The sequence below is a fragment of the Drosophila suzukii genome, chromosome X (assembly GCF_043229965.1).
Source record: "Drosophila suzukii chromosome X, CBGP_Dsuzu_IsoJpt1.0, whole genome shotgun sequence".
NCBI classification, from domain to species: domain Eukaryota; kingdom Metazoa; phylum Arthropoda; class Insecta; order Diptera; family Drosophilidae; genus Drosophila; species Drosophila suzukii.
The window spans coordinates 2,952,386-2,970,570 of NC_092084.1; the positions used below are offsets into that span (position 1 = coordinate 2,952,386).

General features: G+C 42.9%; 2 protein-coding genes across 3 annotated transcripts; both read right to left on the reverse strand.

The window, feature by feature from the left end:
* Window positions 1-377: 377 nt before the first annotated feature.
* On the reverse strand, window positions 378-13,613 carry LOC108015239 (small G protein signaling modulator 2). Of its 2 annotated transcripts, none has more exons than XM_017081585.4 (7): window positions 12,945-13,613; window positions 6,415-7,097; window positions 5,312-6,035; window positions 4,952-5,248; window positions 3,375-4,818; window positions 3,039-3,316; window positions 378-2,776 (listed from the first exon to the last, which is right to left on the reverse strand). In XM_017081585.4, exons 1-7 carry the CDS (start codon window positions 13,006-13,008, stop codon window positions 2,688-2,690), a joined length of 3,579 nt encoding a protein of 1,192 aa, XP_016937074.3. In that variant the 5' UTR covers window positions 13,009-13,613; the 3' UTR covers window positions 378-2,687. The 2 variants fall into 2 exon arrangements, with proteins under 2 accessions (XP_016937074.3, XP_016937075.3); XM_017081586.4 differs by lacking the exon at window positions 12,945-13,613 and adding an exon at window positions 9,476-9,515.
* A 420-nt stretch (window positions 13,614-14,033) lies between these two features.
* mal (molybdenum cofactor sulfurase) lies at window positions 14,034-17,792 on the reverse strand. Its single transcript, XM_017081848.4, has 4 exons — window positions 17,630-17,792; window positions 17,403-17,553; window positions 15,753-16,538; window positions 14,034-15,700 (listed from the first exon to the last, which is right to left on the reverse strand). Exons 1-4 carry the CDS (start codon window positions 17,700-17,702, stop codon window positions 14,362-14,364), a joined length of 2,349 nt encoding a protein of 782 aa, XP_016937337.3. The 5' UTR covers window positions 17,703-17,792; the 3' UTR covers window positions 14,034-14,361.
* Between the last annotated feature and the right edge of the window lie 393 nt (window positions 17,793-18,185).

The following is an 18,185-nucleotide window of genomic DNA, read 5'->3' on the forward strand; positions in this document are numbered from 1 at the left end:
GTTAACATAGCTGCATTCCAGGGGGGCTGGCCAATGGAGGAGCATGCCGCATTTTTACAAGCAGGCAAATGACCTCACAAAAATATTTTTTAAGAATGCAGGCCCCTTTTTAAAGGTAGAATTTGGCAAATTAATAAATCAAGCATTCCATGGAGGTGATCGGTGCTTATATAGGTGGCTTAAAGTGTGCTACAACATATTATACATTGTCATACAAGTCATTTAGACCCCTTTAAACCAGTTTACCAGATTCCAGAAGAGAAAAGATCAGATAATAATCGATTTCGAAACAAAAATAGTGGTTTCTGCTTTGAAGCCCCCGCAAAAATCCTAATATTGGCAGTTCTATAAAATCCCTTCAAAATAAAATTTTCGAATTGCTTTCTTGTAAACATTTTACATAATTTCTTTTATTTTGTTTCCATCAACATGGTTTCGGTAAATTATACATTGATCGGTTGTTTGTTTTCTTTGGGATTTCATGCGGGTTTCGCTTGGAACATAGGATATTCGTAGTATTCATGTGTATGCTATATGTTGTGGTTACAATCGTGGGTAACGTAATATTCTATATGCTCGGGGCTCTATAGGTGGTGTCTCTACACAGACGGGTATAAATATATATATATGTATATATATATATGGTAGCTTAGCTTGGTTACGATACAATATAATATAGCGAGAGTTCCTGCCTTGCTCTTCGGGTTTTTAATTCTTTTTATTTGTTTTTGTCGTGGTGGATCAGTTGATCTTCTGTCGAATATGTGTATCAAAAGTGTGGCCAAAATTTTGGTTGGACTCGACTGACTTTCTTTAACCCCCGGTTGTTTTCCCCAGCCAAGTGTAAAATATATCTCCTCTCTCTTTCTTGTCCTCGCTCGCCGTCTCTTTCTGTTGCCTGCCATCTCCTTCTCTTTCGTTATGTATATATATATATGTATATGTATACGTTTTAGCGCTTACAAAAATATCAATATTCAAAGAAGCAACAAGAAATCACATTAAGTATTTTTTTGGTTATTCGTTTTCGAAGTTTTTTTTCCATACACAAAAAGCGTGCTACTCGCATTAACTTAGATTCCACACAAAGTGTTTGCTCTATATAGTTCTATATAATATAAGTTGTATATAAGCCCAGTGGAGGGATTTTTGGTGCGCCTGCACTTACCAAAAAACAACGAAAAACCGGATAGAAACTATGTATGTAGTTTGCCTGAGAATAGCAACGAATCGGGCTCGATTATAACAATACAGGGCTTACACATTCCGCCCTCTATATCTATGTATTGGGTTAATATTTGTATAAATATTAGTTTATAATATATATCTATATGTATTGGGTTGCATATTAATTCTGCTAATACAAACAAACTCAACGTTTCGCAGCCGTCAACAATAATTTCGTAACATTTTTCTGTGTTTGGTTTAGTGGGTTCCGTGTGTGTTTCGGCAATTGTTCGATTTACCTATAGAGATATAGCCCCAGGATCTACCTGTCGGGCAACTCGAATACAAAATGTTTTCTCAACGCTTTCAGCTACAAAGGAAAAAATGGGAGAAAACAAAACTGAACAAGCGAACAATTGCAATACGATTCAGGGGTGGCTTAGAAAACCTCTTCAGATTTTAAATCTCCTCAAAAGTGGTAATCTTTATAAAACTCACAGTTTTTTAGGATTGATTAAGTCCTATAGATTACATCTTGTGAAATAGTCAGCATTGTAGAAATCGACTCTTTTACAGCGATGTTAAATCACAATAGATTTCAAACCACCTAAAAATGGTTATCTTTGAAAAACTCGAGGGTTCTTTCGGAAATCATTTATTATTGTATAGTGTTATACCACTAAAGATTTGAAATCCCCTAGAGGTTGACTTTATATAACTCGTCTCTTAGGCGGTGTCAAAACACCACAGATTTCAAATCTCCTAAAAGGAATATGGTTGAAAAGCTGGAACCTCTCTCTAATATAATATATTGAGATGTCTAAGGCATTTCCTAAAACAGAACCACGTCTTTACGGAAGTTTAAAGCCCTCTTTGCCTCCCCCTGAATTCTTTCAATATGCATATAATATATCTGATAACTTGCCAAATCTATAACATAACATTAACAACAGTTGGCCGCAGTCGCAGCCGCACAGCATTGCCATATATAGACGATATCTAATACAATATCCATATATGTACGTGATCCACCCCCGTTCTCTCGAATATACAAAACGTATAAATATGCAACTGCCTGTATATAATATAATCGGTATATGCATGTATATTGTATAAGTATAAATAGTTTATCTTTTACGTTGCTCGATTTCCACTTGATTTTCTCTCTTTTGTTTTTCAGGTCACTACAATTTCCTTAATTTTGTTAAATTTCTTTAAGCGATTCCCAGCCGTTTCCAAAAAAAAACCATTGCGAATTACGGGAAGCCTCCCCGAAAAACCTCAGCTAATTGCAATCTCTAGGGTGCAGGTATGTGTTATATGGTATATGTGTTATATGGAATAGGGTATATGCTATATGTTTTGGTTATGTATCCCCAAGCGCTTTCTAACTCCGTTTCTACGATTCTAGGCTCTAGGTGCTAGCTACTTAGTACATCGTATGCTCAATACTGATCGGGAACTGAGGTCTCCAGGAACTGTCGATGGATGACTGATGTCTGATGTGTGACGATGGCTCTTCACTTGTTCTCGATGATGGTCTGCAGCTGGAGGACCAGGTTTCTGGACAGCTGCAGGATCGACTGGGCGTTGTGGCGCTCGGCCATTTCTGGAAAAGTACGTATTATATTAAAAATCATCTAATTAATTATACGATTAAGGACCGATTTCTCAATGTCGTGTTAATTTTTAGCCTTAACTTATATGGATTTATCGGTAACATTTAGTTTTTCCGACAAAAAGACTAACTTGATTTTCCAAAACAATTTAACTTTATCCTAACTTCCTCTGACAGTTAACTATCACTAACTGCAACTAACTAGAACCTTAACCGCACATTGAGAAATTTGCCTTTAAAAGCATCCACTTGCCATTGAAGAACTTGATGACATCGGTGAAGTCCATGCTGTTCGAGAGGATGATGTCGCGGTAGGTCTCCAGCAGGGCCAGGGCCAGGAAGAGGACGAAGTGGCCGGAGGCGATGTGCTTGGCCGCCCAGATCACCTCCCAGGTGGCGAAGACGTCGTCGTAGACGAGCTCCCTCTTGAAGTCCAGCAGGAACCACCGGTAGCAGAAGTAGAAGTGCGTGTAGTCGCCGTTCGAGTCCATCAGGTCGTACATCTCGGAGTCGAGGATCTGGATGAGGGATCTGTTGGGGCGGGAGATTGTCATTTAAATTCAAAACTGAGTTGGAGGTGGACCATCACCTCATGTTGGCGAAGTGCATGTCCATGGCCCCGCCACTCGGGAAGTTCTCGATCATGCGCTCCATGAGCTTGCAGAAGCAGCTGTAGCTGAGCGACTCGTCGTCGAAGATGACCAGGAGGGGAGCCACCAGGTCGCACATGCCCTGCATGTAGCCCACGTCCAGGTGCTCCCACACGTACGTGGAGATCACGTTGCGCAGCTTGTCCAGGTTCTCGTTGGCGAAGTACCAGTAGTTCCTGTCGCAACGCTGCACATCCTTCTCGATCCGGTGCAGATTCAGCCCGAACTGCTCCAGGAGTTCCACGCTATAGACGCCGCCGTTGGAGCTGGCCGGCGAGACACAGGCGGACTTGGGCTCCTGCAGGGCATCTAGCGAGGCCACCACTGTGATATCCTCGTTAAGGGGCGACATCAGGCTGGTCTTGCGCGAGGTGAACTCCTCGGTGGGATCGTCGTCCACGTCCAGGGCGTCCAGTGAGGCCGCCTCCGTGATGATCACCGCCGTGGCCGGCTGCGATGGCTCTTCCTCCTCCTCCACCGGGTTGTCCAGCCGGACATCGTCGGCGCTGTGAAACTTGCTCAGCTCTCCCGGGCGCTCCTCCTCGTCCAGCTTGGCCTCCGCCATGTCCACAAACTCGTTGCCCACCGTCTCGTAGCTGCTGGTCGATGGGGAGCTCTTGATGCTCAGCATCAGGATGTTTCCACTGCCATCCAGACCTAGTCCCAGATCGTTTTCGTTCTCGGAATCGGCAAAACAATTTTCCTGCAGACGCAGTGGCTCCATGTTGTCCAGGTTCTGGAACTCTAGCACCAGTTGTTCGCTGAGGCGCGGCATCCCGCGCTCCTCCTGCTGATCCTCTTGCCTGGCCAGGAGCTCCTCCCCTGGACTACTTTGCCCCTCCTGCTCCTCAGCTTCTTGGCCCAGTTCTGGCTCATCGAACAGATCCCCTGGATCGGATATGTCCGAGAAGTCATTGTCATCGAACACATCATTCTCGCCCTCATCCAGGATGATCCGTTCCTGCTCTTCCTCGTCATTCCGCTGCTCCAACTCCAACTGGCGACTGCCGTTGGTGAGCTTCTGGTGGGCATTCAAGGAGCCGGACGCATTGGCCGCCAGGCGAGCCTGCTCGGCACTCAACTTGGCCACGGCCAGAGCCGTCTTCTCCTTCTCGCGCTGACGCACGATGGCCTCCACGGCCAGCCACTCGCTCATCGTCGTCTCGTAGTAGTGCTTACAGGTCTCGTCCTGCTTCCGGCGCTCCTCCGGCGTGGAGCCGAAGGCATAGTGTCCCAGGAGGTAGGGCCACACGTCCTTGCGCAGATCGGGTTCCACGCCGCCGAAGTAGACCAGGCGGTAGAGCTCCAGGTCGCCGGTGACCACGCCATCCTCGTGCATCGCCAGCCATTTGTCGCGGGTCAGACCCTCCTCGTCCGCAGCCACTGGTGGCGAAAGAGGGGGTTGTATTATAATGAATAAATAAGAAAGATAGGTATAAAGGATTATATGAATAGAAGAGGTAACCAAACCCCCAAACCCCCAAACCCCCTAGGGATGCAGGGGCATTGAACTCACGGTCCGGCATGATGCGCACGTTGACCAGACCGGACAAGTGGGTGCGCACCGTGGAGAGGTGGCGGCAGTAGGCCAGCCAGCCGTAGAAGGCCCTGGAGATGATCTGCCTGCGCATCGTGGAGCAGACCAGCTCGATGCTGGTGCTCTGGCTGGCCTGGATGAGGGGCGTCTCGCAGCTGCTCTGGTCGATGGAGAGGCTCTTGCTGGAGCAGTCGCTGCTGCCGGTGGTGGAGCAGCTGCCCAGGTGCTTCCTGCGCGGACTGGATCGCCCCAGCTCCAGGATCGGATGGCTGGCCACTGGAAGAGGAGGAAGTCAAGCGATTAAGGACTCTCTCAAATGGGCAATCATCCATGTCTTACAGAACTCCTCGTGCTGGCACTTGCTGACCACCCGGAACACATAGTCGATGGGCGTCTCGTCGGCCGCCGGAGCACCTGCCTCCATCACCGAGGGCAGGATGTGTCGCCGCACGCTCTTGGGCCAGGGGAAGAGCTTGCCGATCCCGCGCTGCGACCACAGCGGTGGATCCAACTGGCCGTGGGGCAGCAGGCCCGTCTCCAGGCAGCTGAGGAAGGCCTGGAGATGGCCGCCCTCGGGAAAGTGGATCGGTGGGCGCTGGACGCCATCCTGGCCCACCAGGATGATGGTGCCACCAGTGTCGCCACCGCGATTCTGGTGGCAGTGCACATAGACGATCTCGTCCACGTTGATGTTGAGGGCGTAGCCCCAGTAGAAGCTCTTGTCGCCGCCATCGCCGTCGTTGTAGCCGTTCATCAGCTGGTTGGGCGTCCACTTGATGGTCAGCGACTGGATGCTCTGGTGCAGACTCAGGTAGCCGGGCATCGGCTCGGACACGTCCTTGGGCAGCACCAGCACGTTGTTCTTGCCGTAGAGCAGCGTGGTGCGGGAATTCTGGTGCAGCGACTCCACGTAGTCCTTGGCCACGCTCGCCGGCGAGCAGGCCTTGAAGGAGCCGCTGCTCGTGTCCTCCGAGCTGGTGTGCAGGCTGCGCTTGAAGTTGATGATGGGCCGGTGGGTGGTGGGCGGCGTCCGGTTGCCCGAGCTGATCCTGTGCCGCTGCACCTGGTGGTGGGAGGAATGTGGTGGTGGAATATGGGGAAGCGTATCAGTTTTAAGATTTCTGATAGCTTATCTTTTGCTTTAAAAATCTACAATCAATTCAAAATACGTCGCTCTGTTTTTTTTTTTAAATTAGCATTAGAACTGGCAGATAACGAAAAAACAAGAAGAATTTCTGAAATTTACAAAAACACTGAATTTAACCATTCTACTAAACTTATTAGATCTTAAGAAAATCGAAAACCATCTAAGTTAAGATGGACAAATACATTTTTTTTTAAATAAAAATTTGAGGGACTTTGTTAAATCTAATAAATATTTTAAGGTGCAGACATAATCGAAGGGTTTGAATTATAGGAACATGATGGACAGGGAGACTCACCAGCTCATCGGCACAGGGATCGGACCAGTAGTGGTCGGCAGTCTTGGCCCGGGTGAACTCGAGGGCGCAGGGACCCACCAGCAGGGAGCTCAGGATGGATCCGTAGTCCGGGTCGGCGACCAGCGCCTCGCGATCGTAGTAGCTGCTGGCGTTGCTCACCAGGTGCTCGATGATCTTGGCCAGCCGCTTCTCGTGCAGGGCCAGCCGGATCCACAGGTACTTTCCCAGTGGGGCTATAGAACCGCCCCCTCCGCCACCTCCGCCAGTGCCCGTTGCCGCTCCATTGGACACCGTATTGATGGTGGTCACCGAGTTGCTGCTCCCACTGCTCTTGCTGAGAAGCTTCGGCTTGATGATACTGTCGCTGGAGGAGGAGGAGCGCTTCCCGCTCACCGCATGCGACTCCTGGGCCAGCTCCAGCTCGAGGAGCCGCCGGCTCACGTAGTCCGCCTCCGGGCAGATCTTGGCTATCTTCTGGATCAGCGCCGTCGTCGAGGAGGTCTTGAACAGGCCAAGAGCCCTCCGGCGGAGCCCGTGACTCAGGCAAGCCTCCACCGCGCCGCACAGCGAGGTCACCGAGCTGCTCTCCTCGTGGACGTACTTCTTGGTCACCGCCTCCTCCATTAATTGCTTCACCTCCTTCTTCACGCTGGCTATCAGCCGCTCCTTCAGCTCGGTCTCCGCTGAAAGCGCGAAGATTGGGGAAAACCATATATCGTTTTAGGAAGGTATAAGAATAATAAATGTACCTTGTATTTAACGAATGTAACTAGTTTGTTTCATTTTAATGCAAGTAACTGCTATAAGATCGGAAAATATAACATTTGATATTTTTAGCTATTCAAAAACATCATCAATATTTTTTAAGATAACTTTTATCATCTTAATATTATATAAACACACACACTACACCGTGCCATCTATGTGTATTATTTTTATTTTAACCGATATAATAAATATATCAAAAAAATATTTTGGAAAGTATTGATATTCCGCATGATTTATAATGATTTTTATAATAAAAATCATCGAATATGTGTTGTTACTGATTTTTTAGAATAAAAATAGGATCAAAGCTCTTAAGTTGTTCAAGTATAATTCGGAAAAATAAAGAATAAACAAAATAAGGCCGCAGGTTGACAAAAGGGAAGGTCCCCGTATTTGGGAGTTACTTATTTGCCTTCGTGTGGTTATTGATAATCCCTGAGCCTCTCCTAACGACCGACATGACACTTCCACGCCCATTTCCATTTTTTATTCCCCCACAGGGCACTCGTAACGGAGCCCCGATAAATATGCTTTGATTGATTGCACATGCCGGAGTGCCACCCCCCGGAGGAGCCCTTCCAATCCGCAGCGAAAGTACTGCCCCCAACTTGTCTGGGATTGCGTTTACGTTTGCTTTCGGAGTCCACCGACCGACGTCAATCATTTTGTCATCGCTGTCAATTTTTGTTTCGTTTGCTTCCGTGCACAAAATCGTCCCTATGCTCCAATGCCCCCATATACCAGCATTTATTGGTACATAAATATTGGACCGAACACAGTGCGTATGCGTAATAAGTAAACTTTTTCATCGGGAGATACCCAAAAAAATACAATAGATAAGTAACCGTCCTTAAAAAAATACAATACATGTAATTCTAAATTACCATTCGTAAAAGATAATGCTTCACTGCACTTATTACTTCATAAATGTTGGTTTAAACAAACTTCCTAAGTAAGATATCCTTAAAGACCATACAATAAAACATCTTATTTTCAAGTCTTAATTTTAGAAGCAAAAAGTGATTTTAAATTAAATTAGAAAAAAAATAATTAGTTTGTTTAAAAATTTGTAGATAAAATAATCATTAATTTGTGTAATTATAAGTATTAAGAAATCCAAATGCATATTTTCCATTTAAACAAGAATTGAACCTGAAATACTTGCTAACCTGTTGCACCTTAAAAAGGGTGTGGAGATAGAACCGGAACTACAACGTTTTATGGTGTTTTCTAAGAGTTCTGGAATTCTTAGACGCACAGTGCACGTATGTAAATGTTCCGGCATTGTTCTATATACAAATATGCTAATAGGATAGAACGACCACGAAGTGCGAAAGCCCAAGGAGGAAATGAAGAGAAAAGAAAACGAAGGGCAGGGCGTGCTTCTAATTAGAATGGAAATAAAGGATTTACGTCGCTACGTGACATGGCCGCCAATGTCCAGGACCCAGGATACAGGACCCAGGACTTGAGAACCGGAACCCGGGAGTCGGGACTCGGGACTCGGGACATCGGGGAACGAGCAGGACCAAAATCGATAAGGGAAACTTTTTAAGAAATTGCAACAGTTTTGTAAACACTGAAGAGCGGCAACGGTGCAGCCTCTGTAATCAATCACCCAAGTAATGCACAAAACTAGCCCATTTTCAAAAGAAATTAAAAAGATTCATCCAATTTCACTTCACCTTAAAAATATATTAAATGCAATTTTCAAAAATATGCTGTTAAAAAAAATAAGAAAAAGATTAAGCAAATATCAAATATCACATATATTTTATTTTGAAAGCAATTCAAGATTTTACATTTTGAAATGTTTTCAATAATTAGATTCAACAGTAGGCACTCTAGTACAAAGTATGTTACCATTCTAAAATAATAAATCTTTGAGTTAGTTAGATTATCTCTATATTTTTTAAGATTTTCTATCCATAGATAAAAACAAATGTAACATCCTATAACACTTTTTACATTCACGGGTCAACATTTGTTGGGTTCATAAAAATATTGCAACTTTCACTAAAATTATTCCTTAAAATGTTTGAGATTTGGAAACTATTCATTTTTTGAATTTAACAACACTTTTCACATATTAACGGATCCAATACTTTTGCGTTTTTAAAAATATTGCAACTTTAAAATCTAATTTCCAGTACTATAAATATTTATGATATTACTAATGCTCACAAGTAATGGTTAGAAATAAATACACAAAGAGTTTTTAATTTTAAAATGGTAGGAAATATTTGTTTGTTAAAATTCAGTGCTCTTAATTTACAAAAAAAGTTCAACATACCGAACTTTGCCTGTAGAAACCACATTGGAAAAGCGTTAGAAGGCGGCAGGAAAAAGCGAAGTGCATTCGGGCACATCGACACATGCACTAAGTTGTTTATTTTCAATTCCCGCTGCAATTTGAGTGAAACATTGCGATAAACAGGGCTCCATGTGTGCGTGTGTGTGTGTGTGCGCGTCTGTGCGTCTGTGTGCGGAGGTGCAGAGTGCCCGGTGCGGATGTGTGTGTGTACTAACCTTGACTTGATGCTAAAAAACTTCCTTGAATTCTAACCTACAACAACAGAGCGAGACGCGAGAGAGGTAAAGAGGGAAAGAGAGGGGGCGAGGGAGAGGGCAACACCTGCGACGCTACCAATACAAGTGCACACCAAGAGGCACACGCACACACTTGACCCTGAACAACATAAAACAGCTGATGACAGGACGAAGGGCAGAATGGGATGGCAAATGAGACGCTGAAAGGCGATGACTCGCTCTCGCTCTCGCTCTCTCACTCTCGCTCCCTTTCCCTCTCTCTCTCACTCTACTCTCTTTTTTCAGAGAGGGATGGCAAATGAGTGTGCGTATGCTTCCTCTTTAATTTGCCAGTAACACAATAACAAAAACGACGACATGGGAGGGTCCCTCACACACACACACGCACGCACACACACATCATTAAATCCCATGCCAGGGCAGCCATATTGCTCAAACATATGTTTGTTACCGTTACCCAAGTAAAGACGCAACACACACGTTTGCCAGCATGTGTGTGTGTGCACAGGGGGAAAACGAAACAAATAAATAAAAACGGAATTTAATAAGGGGATGTCCTAGGGATTTTGGTCTTTCGCATAGTAAAGCTAATTAATTTTAAAACAATAAAATAATACATTTCCAATAATATGGCTTATTCACAAGCAGATATTAAACATGAAAGAATAAAAATGAATATAACTTCAAGTATTGCAAGTAAAATTCTTTAAACAACGTGTTTATTTACTTTCACCCATTTGAGCAAATGCAACAGTGCGTATACGTCATAAACTATTACTCATACGCATGGTTGTCTTACATTGCCCTCCAAAGTATGCTATGATTTTTTGTACTTTTCCAATAATATGGCTTATTCACAAGCAGATATTAAACATTAAATAACAAAAATGAATCTAACTTCAAGTATTAGAAAATAACTATTTTAAACAACGAGTTTATTTACTTTCACCCATTTGGGCAAATGCAACAGTGCGTATAAGTCATAAATTATTACTCATACGCATGGTTGTCTTACATTGCCCTTCAAAGTATGCTATGATTTTTTCCCCCTTATTCACCTTTTAATAATGTTATTAACACAAGAAACTGTTATTAATAAGCAAACTATTGATATTAGGCTTTCCAAAAACATGCTTAGCTTAATTTAAACCAAGATTTTAATATCGGTTTCTTCGCCACCTTTATTGCATTTTGATTTAAATAATTAATTAGATTATTATTTATTCTTGTTAATTTCTTTGAGAATCCTGCAGCACTGCCTCGAAATCCGTCCAAATGTGCAAGATTTCTCAAACAATTATAAACGACTTATGTGGGCAGTGCATTTTCGAACAGTGTCTGCGAAAGAGGGGAGTTTCCGAGCCACACCGAATGGTAAACGTGAGAAAAGAAACCCGGACATTGTGAGTGCTACTCTGATTACATTAATTGCCGGGCAATTTGATGACTTTCAAATGAGAGGGCAGCCTGTAAGAGGGGGCGTGGTCGACAGGAACTAACCGAGCGTAATCGCATCGAACGACGTAATGCAATTACCGGTTCCGTCCGGCACTAGGGGTCGTCATATATACGACATGTACACGCTCTATATGGCCAATTAGCTGCGCAGGAAGGTAAGGGCTGGCTGGCGAAGACAAACAGCAGATTAATGCCAAATTGACCTATTGGCCGTGAACTTTGCATTTGGCATGGTCAGGGTAATACCACTTAATTGGCAGTGGTCGGTAGTCGGTGGCATTAAAAACTGTCATTCAATCGATTCCAATTAGAGCAGCTTTACCTGCGATCCACCTGAGTGCAATCTGCTGTCCGGCAAACGATTTCCCTTTTGCCTTTTTAATTAATAACCGCCAATCGTGGTCGGAGATTTTCTCAATTTCCGGAATAAAGAATGGGTATAAATAATGCAGAAAGTAATTACCGGGGAAAATGACAAACGCAGGTTTTTCTTTGATGGCAATGAAGAAGGGCACATTAATTGAATGTAAGTCAATTAAAAACAGCTGCACAAAAGTCAAAGGGGTTGCTACATATATGTACCTCCACTTGCAGCTAACAAATTCACTTAACAAAGCGCTATTAATAAGTATACTGAATAATTCCAATTTGAACTGACGACAAACTTCTGTGATATATCACCACTCAAGTTAACTCAGTCGCAAAGTATTATTCAGAAAGTTCAAGTCCAAGGAGCTGGACTTGACACACATGTGTGTGTACATGTATTTTCGGATGTTTACCCATATTCCGGATTCCATACTCCATGTAACACCACCCTGTCGAGTTCATCGAAGCAATTACAAAAAGTTTCGCTTGCCTAAACATTCAATATACAGTGAAGCATTGGATGAGTGTTGTTGTCGAAAATTTAATAGTTAGAACTTAAGGATTTGTTTGAATTTCAAAATGTGTTTTAAATACATGTTAGGCAATTATTATAAAATTATAAAGATGCATATTTAAGGAAAAAAGGAGAATAGGATCAAAATCAAATTGAAATAGATAAATAAATGAATAATAATTTATATTTCAAGATCCCTTTAAGATAAAATACGTATTAGAATATATGAGCATTTACAGTGTTTCATTAAATGTGTGCCCACTGTACTCGTATCTTTTCTTCTCTTTGCTTTTTTGCTTTCTTTTCTTGCAGAAACGACGCCAAATCATTTCACTTTCGCACCTTCTACGCATCAACGATGAGAACAACAACAAAGCACACACACACAGACAAAGGTCCTGACATTTCGGCATTTGTATGTATGTGGTGTATGCATGATATGTAATTGGAATTTGCCACTGTTGTTGTTGCCAAAAGAACACTCAAACAAATCAGCGGCTTATTATTATTTCGAAACATAAATCAAGGTGAATTTTTACATTTACTCAAGTACTTTTCCTTATAATATTTGTATGCAAAATTGGGAGTTTCCACGTTTGAAAATTAGTAAGTAAATAAACTGATAGATGGGTAGAGTATCTGTATCCATCCCTCATATTATTTATTATTTGAATCCGAAAGTGCAACAAAATAAAATTTGAACCACACTTTCGACACTTGTTTGCATTTACACTGGTTCTGATAAGATGGAAAACAAGGATTTGATATTATTTTAAACGTATTGAGTTAATCCCTAGATCACATTTCTTTTTCTCTCTGTGTAAAGGAAGGGAAAGAGAGGGGGCGAGGACAATAAATGTTTCTCACTCACCGCTGCTGGCGTCGCCCGCGGCGTTGGCAGCGCTGCCGCCGCTGAAACTGTGTAGCATGTTCATTTGTATTGGTGGATGATGGACCCTCTGCTCTCTCTTTCGCTCGTTCGCTCCTGGTTCTTTTTGTGGTATATTTCTTGGGGCAAATTGTTTCTCTCTCTGCCAGCTGCTTGTTTCCTCTTGCTTTTCTTCTTTTGTGTTTCCTTTATTTTTTCTTTGTTTCTCTCCACCTCCTTCTTCCTTCTTTTTTTGTTAACAAAAATTGTGGTATCAAAAATTTTCTTAGATTCGTTGTCTCATGTTTTGTTGGTTTTTTTGTGTGTCGCAGTTGTTGTTTGCTACATTTTTACTACTACGCACGCACACACACCCGCATACGCACACACACTTATATAACAACAACAGAGTGTGTGTGTGATGATGCTGCTGCTATGTTGTTGCTGTCGTTTCCTTTTGGTAGTAGTTATTCACATTTTTGCTGCATACTTTTTGGCTGCTCCGTTCTCTCTTGCGTTTTGGTGTCTGTGTGCTGGTGCCGCTAATTTTAATAACTATTTTTTATATTTTATTGTTCCTTTCCCTCTTTGTTTATTTTTGATTATACTTCGTATCGTGTCATTTGCTGTTTTCCGCCACACAGCTTTTCGCTCTGCTCGCCAGTAGGGATGTGAAAAATATATCAAAATATCAGTACATCGATATTTTTCGGGTGGTTGTCATTCTATCGATAGACGGACGTGGACATTCCAACACCAGTGTTGCCAGCCCACTACCAGAAATGACTTCTTTCGAAAATCTGCATTTCAATGTTTGAAAATATTGTGTTTTAAATATATAAAACAAAATAATTTCTACCATAAAAATGAAGGCAAATATAGTTTATTTTATGGATTAGGGTTGTCATTTAAATTTTATAACATCTTTATTATTTTCAAATATAACATTTATAAATTTTTTTTAGAAGCTTTTATTTTTTCGCTACTAGTTACATGTCTGATCTGAACAATGAGCGCCTGATTTAAAGTGACATTAAGCCAATCCGCATTCGAAATTCGAGTATCCTCCCCTAAAACTCAAGTATATGAAAATTGATTTGATTGTGTTTATTCTGCAATTAAGGCCTTTCAAAGGCTTAAGACACTGGCAAGAGGTATCCGGTTACTTTGACTTAAACTATGCGTAAATGCTTGTGTAAGAATGGTCAGAAACAAACTAAATGCTAAGTCATGGAACATTATCAAAAGGGTAAGGATATGCAATTATAGTTAGGAAATATTTTGAGGATTATCAATATATATAAGTTACATATTTGGATAATTGGAAGTTCTGAAAAAGAAACTAATACTTTTAAAACTAATAAAATTTTTGGCAAGAAAAATTAAGTAATTATAAAGATGTTATATGTATGAAAAGAAATTATTCCACCAGGACAATATCGCCGCAGGTCATGTGCTGCTCCTTGACCTCCAAATCTGGTTGGTCCTTGGGAATCCTAGTGATATAGATGCCAAACCGCATGCGGCCTTGCTGCAGGCGGGATATTGTGGTCAGGGTTTCCGGTGATCGTTCGCCGGTCCTTTGATTAATACATATCATATCACAGCGCTGGCAGGGACCCTCCACCTGAAACCGGAGTCCCCCAATGGTCAGGGCCTTGTAGGCCAGCTCCTCGAAGGCACAGCCCGTATCGATGATGATATTGGCTCGAAAACGATCCACCGTCTCGTCGAGGGGTTCCTCGAACTGAAGAGATCGCACCGAAGATTTGTTCAGCAGCAAGAACTGGGCTTGATTGACCAGACTCAGCTTCTGCCGATCCTTGGAGGAGTTTCTCTGGCCAGATTGCCGGAGCAAACGGATGCCGTCCAGTCCCAGGTTTTGACTCAACCACTGGGCAACCTCGTCGCCACAATCCAGACCCTCCACGGGCTGTCGGCACACCTTGCTGACGCATTTCGCCGAGTCGGCTGCCTGATCCTCCAGAGAAAGGGGCACTGAGACAGAGGAGTCGGGTCCAAACTGCAGCTCCAACTGGTCAGCCCTAATCACTGGCCTTATCAGGCACAATTCCGTGCAGCGTTTCTGGGTCAACGCCATGCCATTCATGTCCACAATCATCCATTCCCGGTCATATTTAAGACCCTGATCCGTTAGTGGCCATGAGCCCGGCGATTCGATCTTGAACGCGGCGCAGGACTTCACAGGATATATGGCCATTTGGAGGAGTTTCGGTCTCAGCAGCTGGACTCGCTGCTTCAGCAACGGAGGCAGTTGCTCCGCCTGCTCCTCGATGAACTGAATGCGCTGCTCCGGCCTGGTGGCCAAATAGCTGGAGCGCAGCATCTTGAGCAGCTCCTCCACATCCTGAATGGTGGTCATGTAGCCAAATGACACACGCACCGCTCCCGTCGGCTTGCCATCGATCAGGTCAAAGTAGTCACCGCATATGCGACCCGCTCGCTTGTAAATCGCATCCATGGCATCTTCATCGAGACCAAGGTAGTACTGACAGGCTCCGATGTTGCAGAAGCATCCGGTACGCAGGAGGATGCCATGCAGTGCGGCCACGCAGGCCATTTCTCCGAATCCGACATAAGATCCCGATTCCGTGAGCACATTGAAGGCCACGATCCCACCCTGACGGGATTTATCGAGGTAGCCCACTTTATTGTACAGCCGGATGAGGGGCTCGCCATTGGGGTGCTTGAGCTGCTTCAGCTGGTCCTCCAGGTACTTGGCCAGGCCAAAGACGTGCCTGCAAATGGGAGTTTTTACTGAGCACATAATGTTGATTTTGGATTACCCACCTAGAAATCCTCTCCATGGTGCCGAACTCCCCTGTTTTGGGAACCAGTCGCTTTAGAGTTCGAAACCCCTCGAGCAATCCAACAATGGAGAGAAAAGGCAAAGTGCCATCCTCGTAGCGCTGGTGGAAGGTCTCCCTGAGCTGATGGTCCATGGCATGGGGATATGCGAAGTTGATGGTGCCGCCGCCAAAGAAGCGACGCTTTCCGAAGGCCTCGGCTCCTCGTCGACTCACCAGCAAGGCTCCCACGCCCGTGGGATAACCGAAGATCTTGTAGAAACTGAGGCACACATAGTCGGGATGGTATTTTTGCAGATCCAAAGGGCTGGTGGCCACGAAAGAGGCGGCATCCAGGCAGATATAGTAATCGTTGTGGGTGTTATCCTTCTTCTCGCCCACAGAACCCCAGATTTGTTTGCCCGCCTTGGCCAGACCATCGTTTTGGATTTTCCGTATGGCATCTAGGGGGATTTTGTAGCCACTAAAGTTGCATTGGGCGGAAAAGGTAACCAGGGAGTTTCCCGTTTTCCTGGATCCCTCCTGAACCATTTGTCCGTTCTGCCTGGCCAATTCGCCAGAGATTTCATCTTCCTTCAGCATGTATATACCATTTGCCTGGACCCTTTCGCGCATCCCCAACACCGAGGTGTGATTCTCCTGGCAGAAGTGAAAGTCTCCCGATGACCCGAAGTCAAAGTTATCCGCCACCAGGGACAGGGCAGCGGTGGCATTCGCCGTGAAGATCACATGGTAATCCTCGGCGGTGGTGTTGAAGAATTCCAGCACCCTGAAATATGTAGTTAAAACGATAAGTTTTAATAAAAGCTTTGCTTATATCTTTGCATATACTGTATATATACTACACTATACTTACAAAATGTATGGACGTTAAAAATTATCCTTATATTTTTTGTAGGCTTTTAAAAACGTCATATAGTACTAAACTTAGCTTATAGGTCGGAATTTAAGTTGATTGGATTTCTTGATATCATGTAACTTTTATAATTGTCAAAATAACCTTTGTAAGATTTCTTTAATAGTTTTTTTTTTCATTAGTCATAGTAAGATATATTCAATAGTTTTTTTACCATTAGTCATTGTTAGACATGTTGCATTTGCGTGAAACAATTAATTAACGTTATAAATAGAGCAGAAAACATGTTTTTGTTAGGATTGTTATTTGGCTGGGCCTTATAAACCTGATTGCTTATTATTTTGTGTAGAAGGTAAGGGAACAAAAAAGTATGGAGATGGAGATTTGGTAGCTTTAATGTCTTGAAGAATTTATTTTTATAGAATGTGTTTTGAAAGAGCTTCCATAAAGATTTTATTTTAATATGCTTTTTTTTAGTAGAGCTTCCATAAGATGTTCTGAATATTAGCTTAAGTTTTGTACTTATAATAGGAATTTATAGAATATTTTTATGGAGGAGCTTCTATAAAGAATTTATTTTAATAGATTTTTTTATAGAGCTCAATAAAAAGTTTTTACATAGCTCAACTTTTTTGTTTATAATAGAATTTTATAACGATTTCTTTTGAACCATATTCTATATCTGTAGTTTATAAGCCCCCCGCAAGGGCAACCCAATGACAGTTGATCGTTTTTGAATATGATGGTACCAAGTTTTCCGGACACGCTTGAACTCACTTGAATCGCACCTGGTCCACAAAGTCGCCGGTGATGAGGCAGGTGTGCGGATTGCAGATGACATTCCGCTGCAGTTGCTCCGCGGCGGCTTTCACCTGGTTCTCGGCATAGAGAGTGGTGCCTGCATGATCCAGGTAAACACTCTTGTTCTCTATTTGGTGGGGTGGGCAGGTAGTTAGTTCCGTTATCTGTTTACCGGGCGTATTTCACCATGATTCCGCACTTACTGGCCAATCTAGAGAATTCCGCGTCGATGGTCGACTGCTCCGATGGGGAGAACTCCGAGCGATATAGCGACATGTTGGGAACTGTTGGAGTCGGTTGGGAATCGGGCTTTATTTATTTGCGACCGACCACCCATTTGTTGCGCCATACTCTTTTCAAGAACAAATATTAGATAGTATACATGGGCTATCAGGTTCGTTTAGCCAACAGATGTTATATGGGGTATTATTTCACATCTGTTCCAGACTGACTTTTCCCTCTTTTTTGTGGTATGTGCTGACTATTAAAGTGTCTCTATAATACCTTCTTATGTACTTAAATATATTAAAAATACATAGCTGTGTTTCAGATTAATAATTGTTCATATAGTTTTTGTTTTGATAACAATACCATTATTTTATATGGCTTAGTTTTAAATAAGGCAAAGTAATTTCATTTATTTTATTTAAATATTTCACGTTTTAATGCCAATAATATGACTTTTGTTTTGATTATTTTTCATATATAAATATTATTTAATTTTCTATGAAATTAATGCCTAACCTTAAAAAATAAAAG

Excerpts from the sequence above, each read along its gene's own strand:
- LOC108015239 (XM_017081585.4), bottom strand. The coding sequence starts at position 13,008 with ATGAACATGCTACACAGTTTCAGCGGCGGCAGCGCTGCCAACGCCGCG. Across the intron at positions 3,317-3,374 it reads ATGCACTTCGCCAACATGAG|ATCCCTCATCCAGATCCTCG; the intron begins GTGATGGTCCAC and ends CCGCCCCAACAG. Across the intron at positions 2,777-3,038 it reads TGTCATCAAGTTCTTCAATG|AAATGGCCGAGCGCCACAAC; the intron begins GCAAGTGGATGC and ends GTACTTTTCCAG.
- mal (XM_017081848.4), bottom strand. The coding sequence starts at position 17,702 with ATGTCGCTATATCGCTCGGAGTTCTCCCCATCGGAGCAGTCGACCATC. Across the intron at positions 17,554-17,629 it reads GGAATTCTCTAGATTGGCCA|AGAACAAGAGTGTTTACCTG; the intron begins GTAAGTGCGGAA and ends CCCACCAAATAG. Across the intron at positions 15,701-15,752 it reads ACCATGGAGAGGATTTCTAG|GCACGTCTTTGGCCTGGCCA; the intron begins GTGGGTAATCCA and ends TCCCATTTGCAG.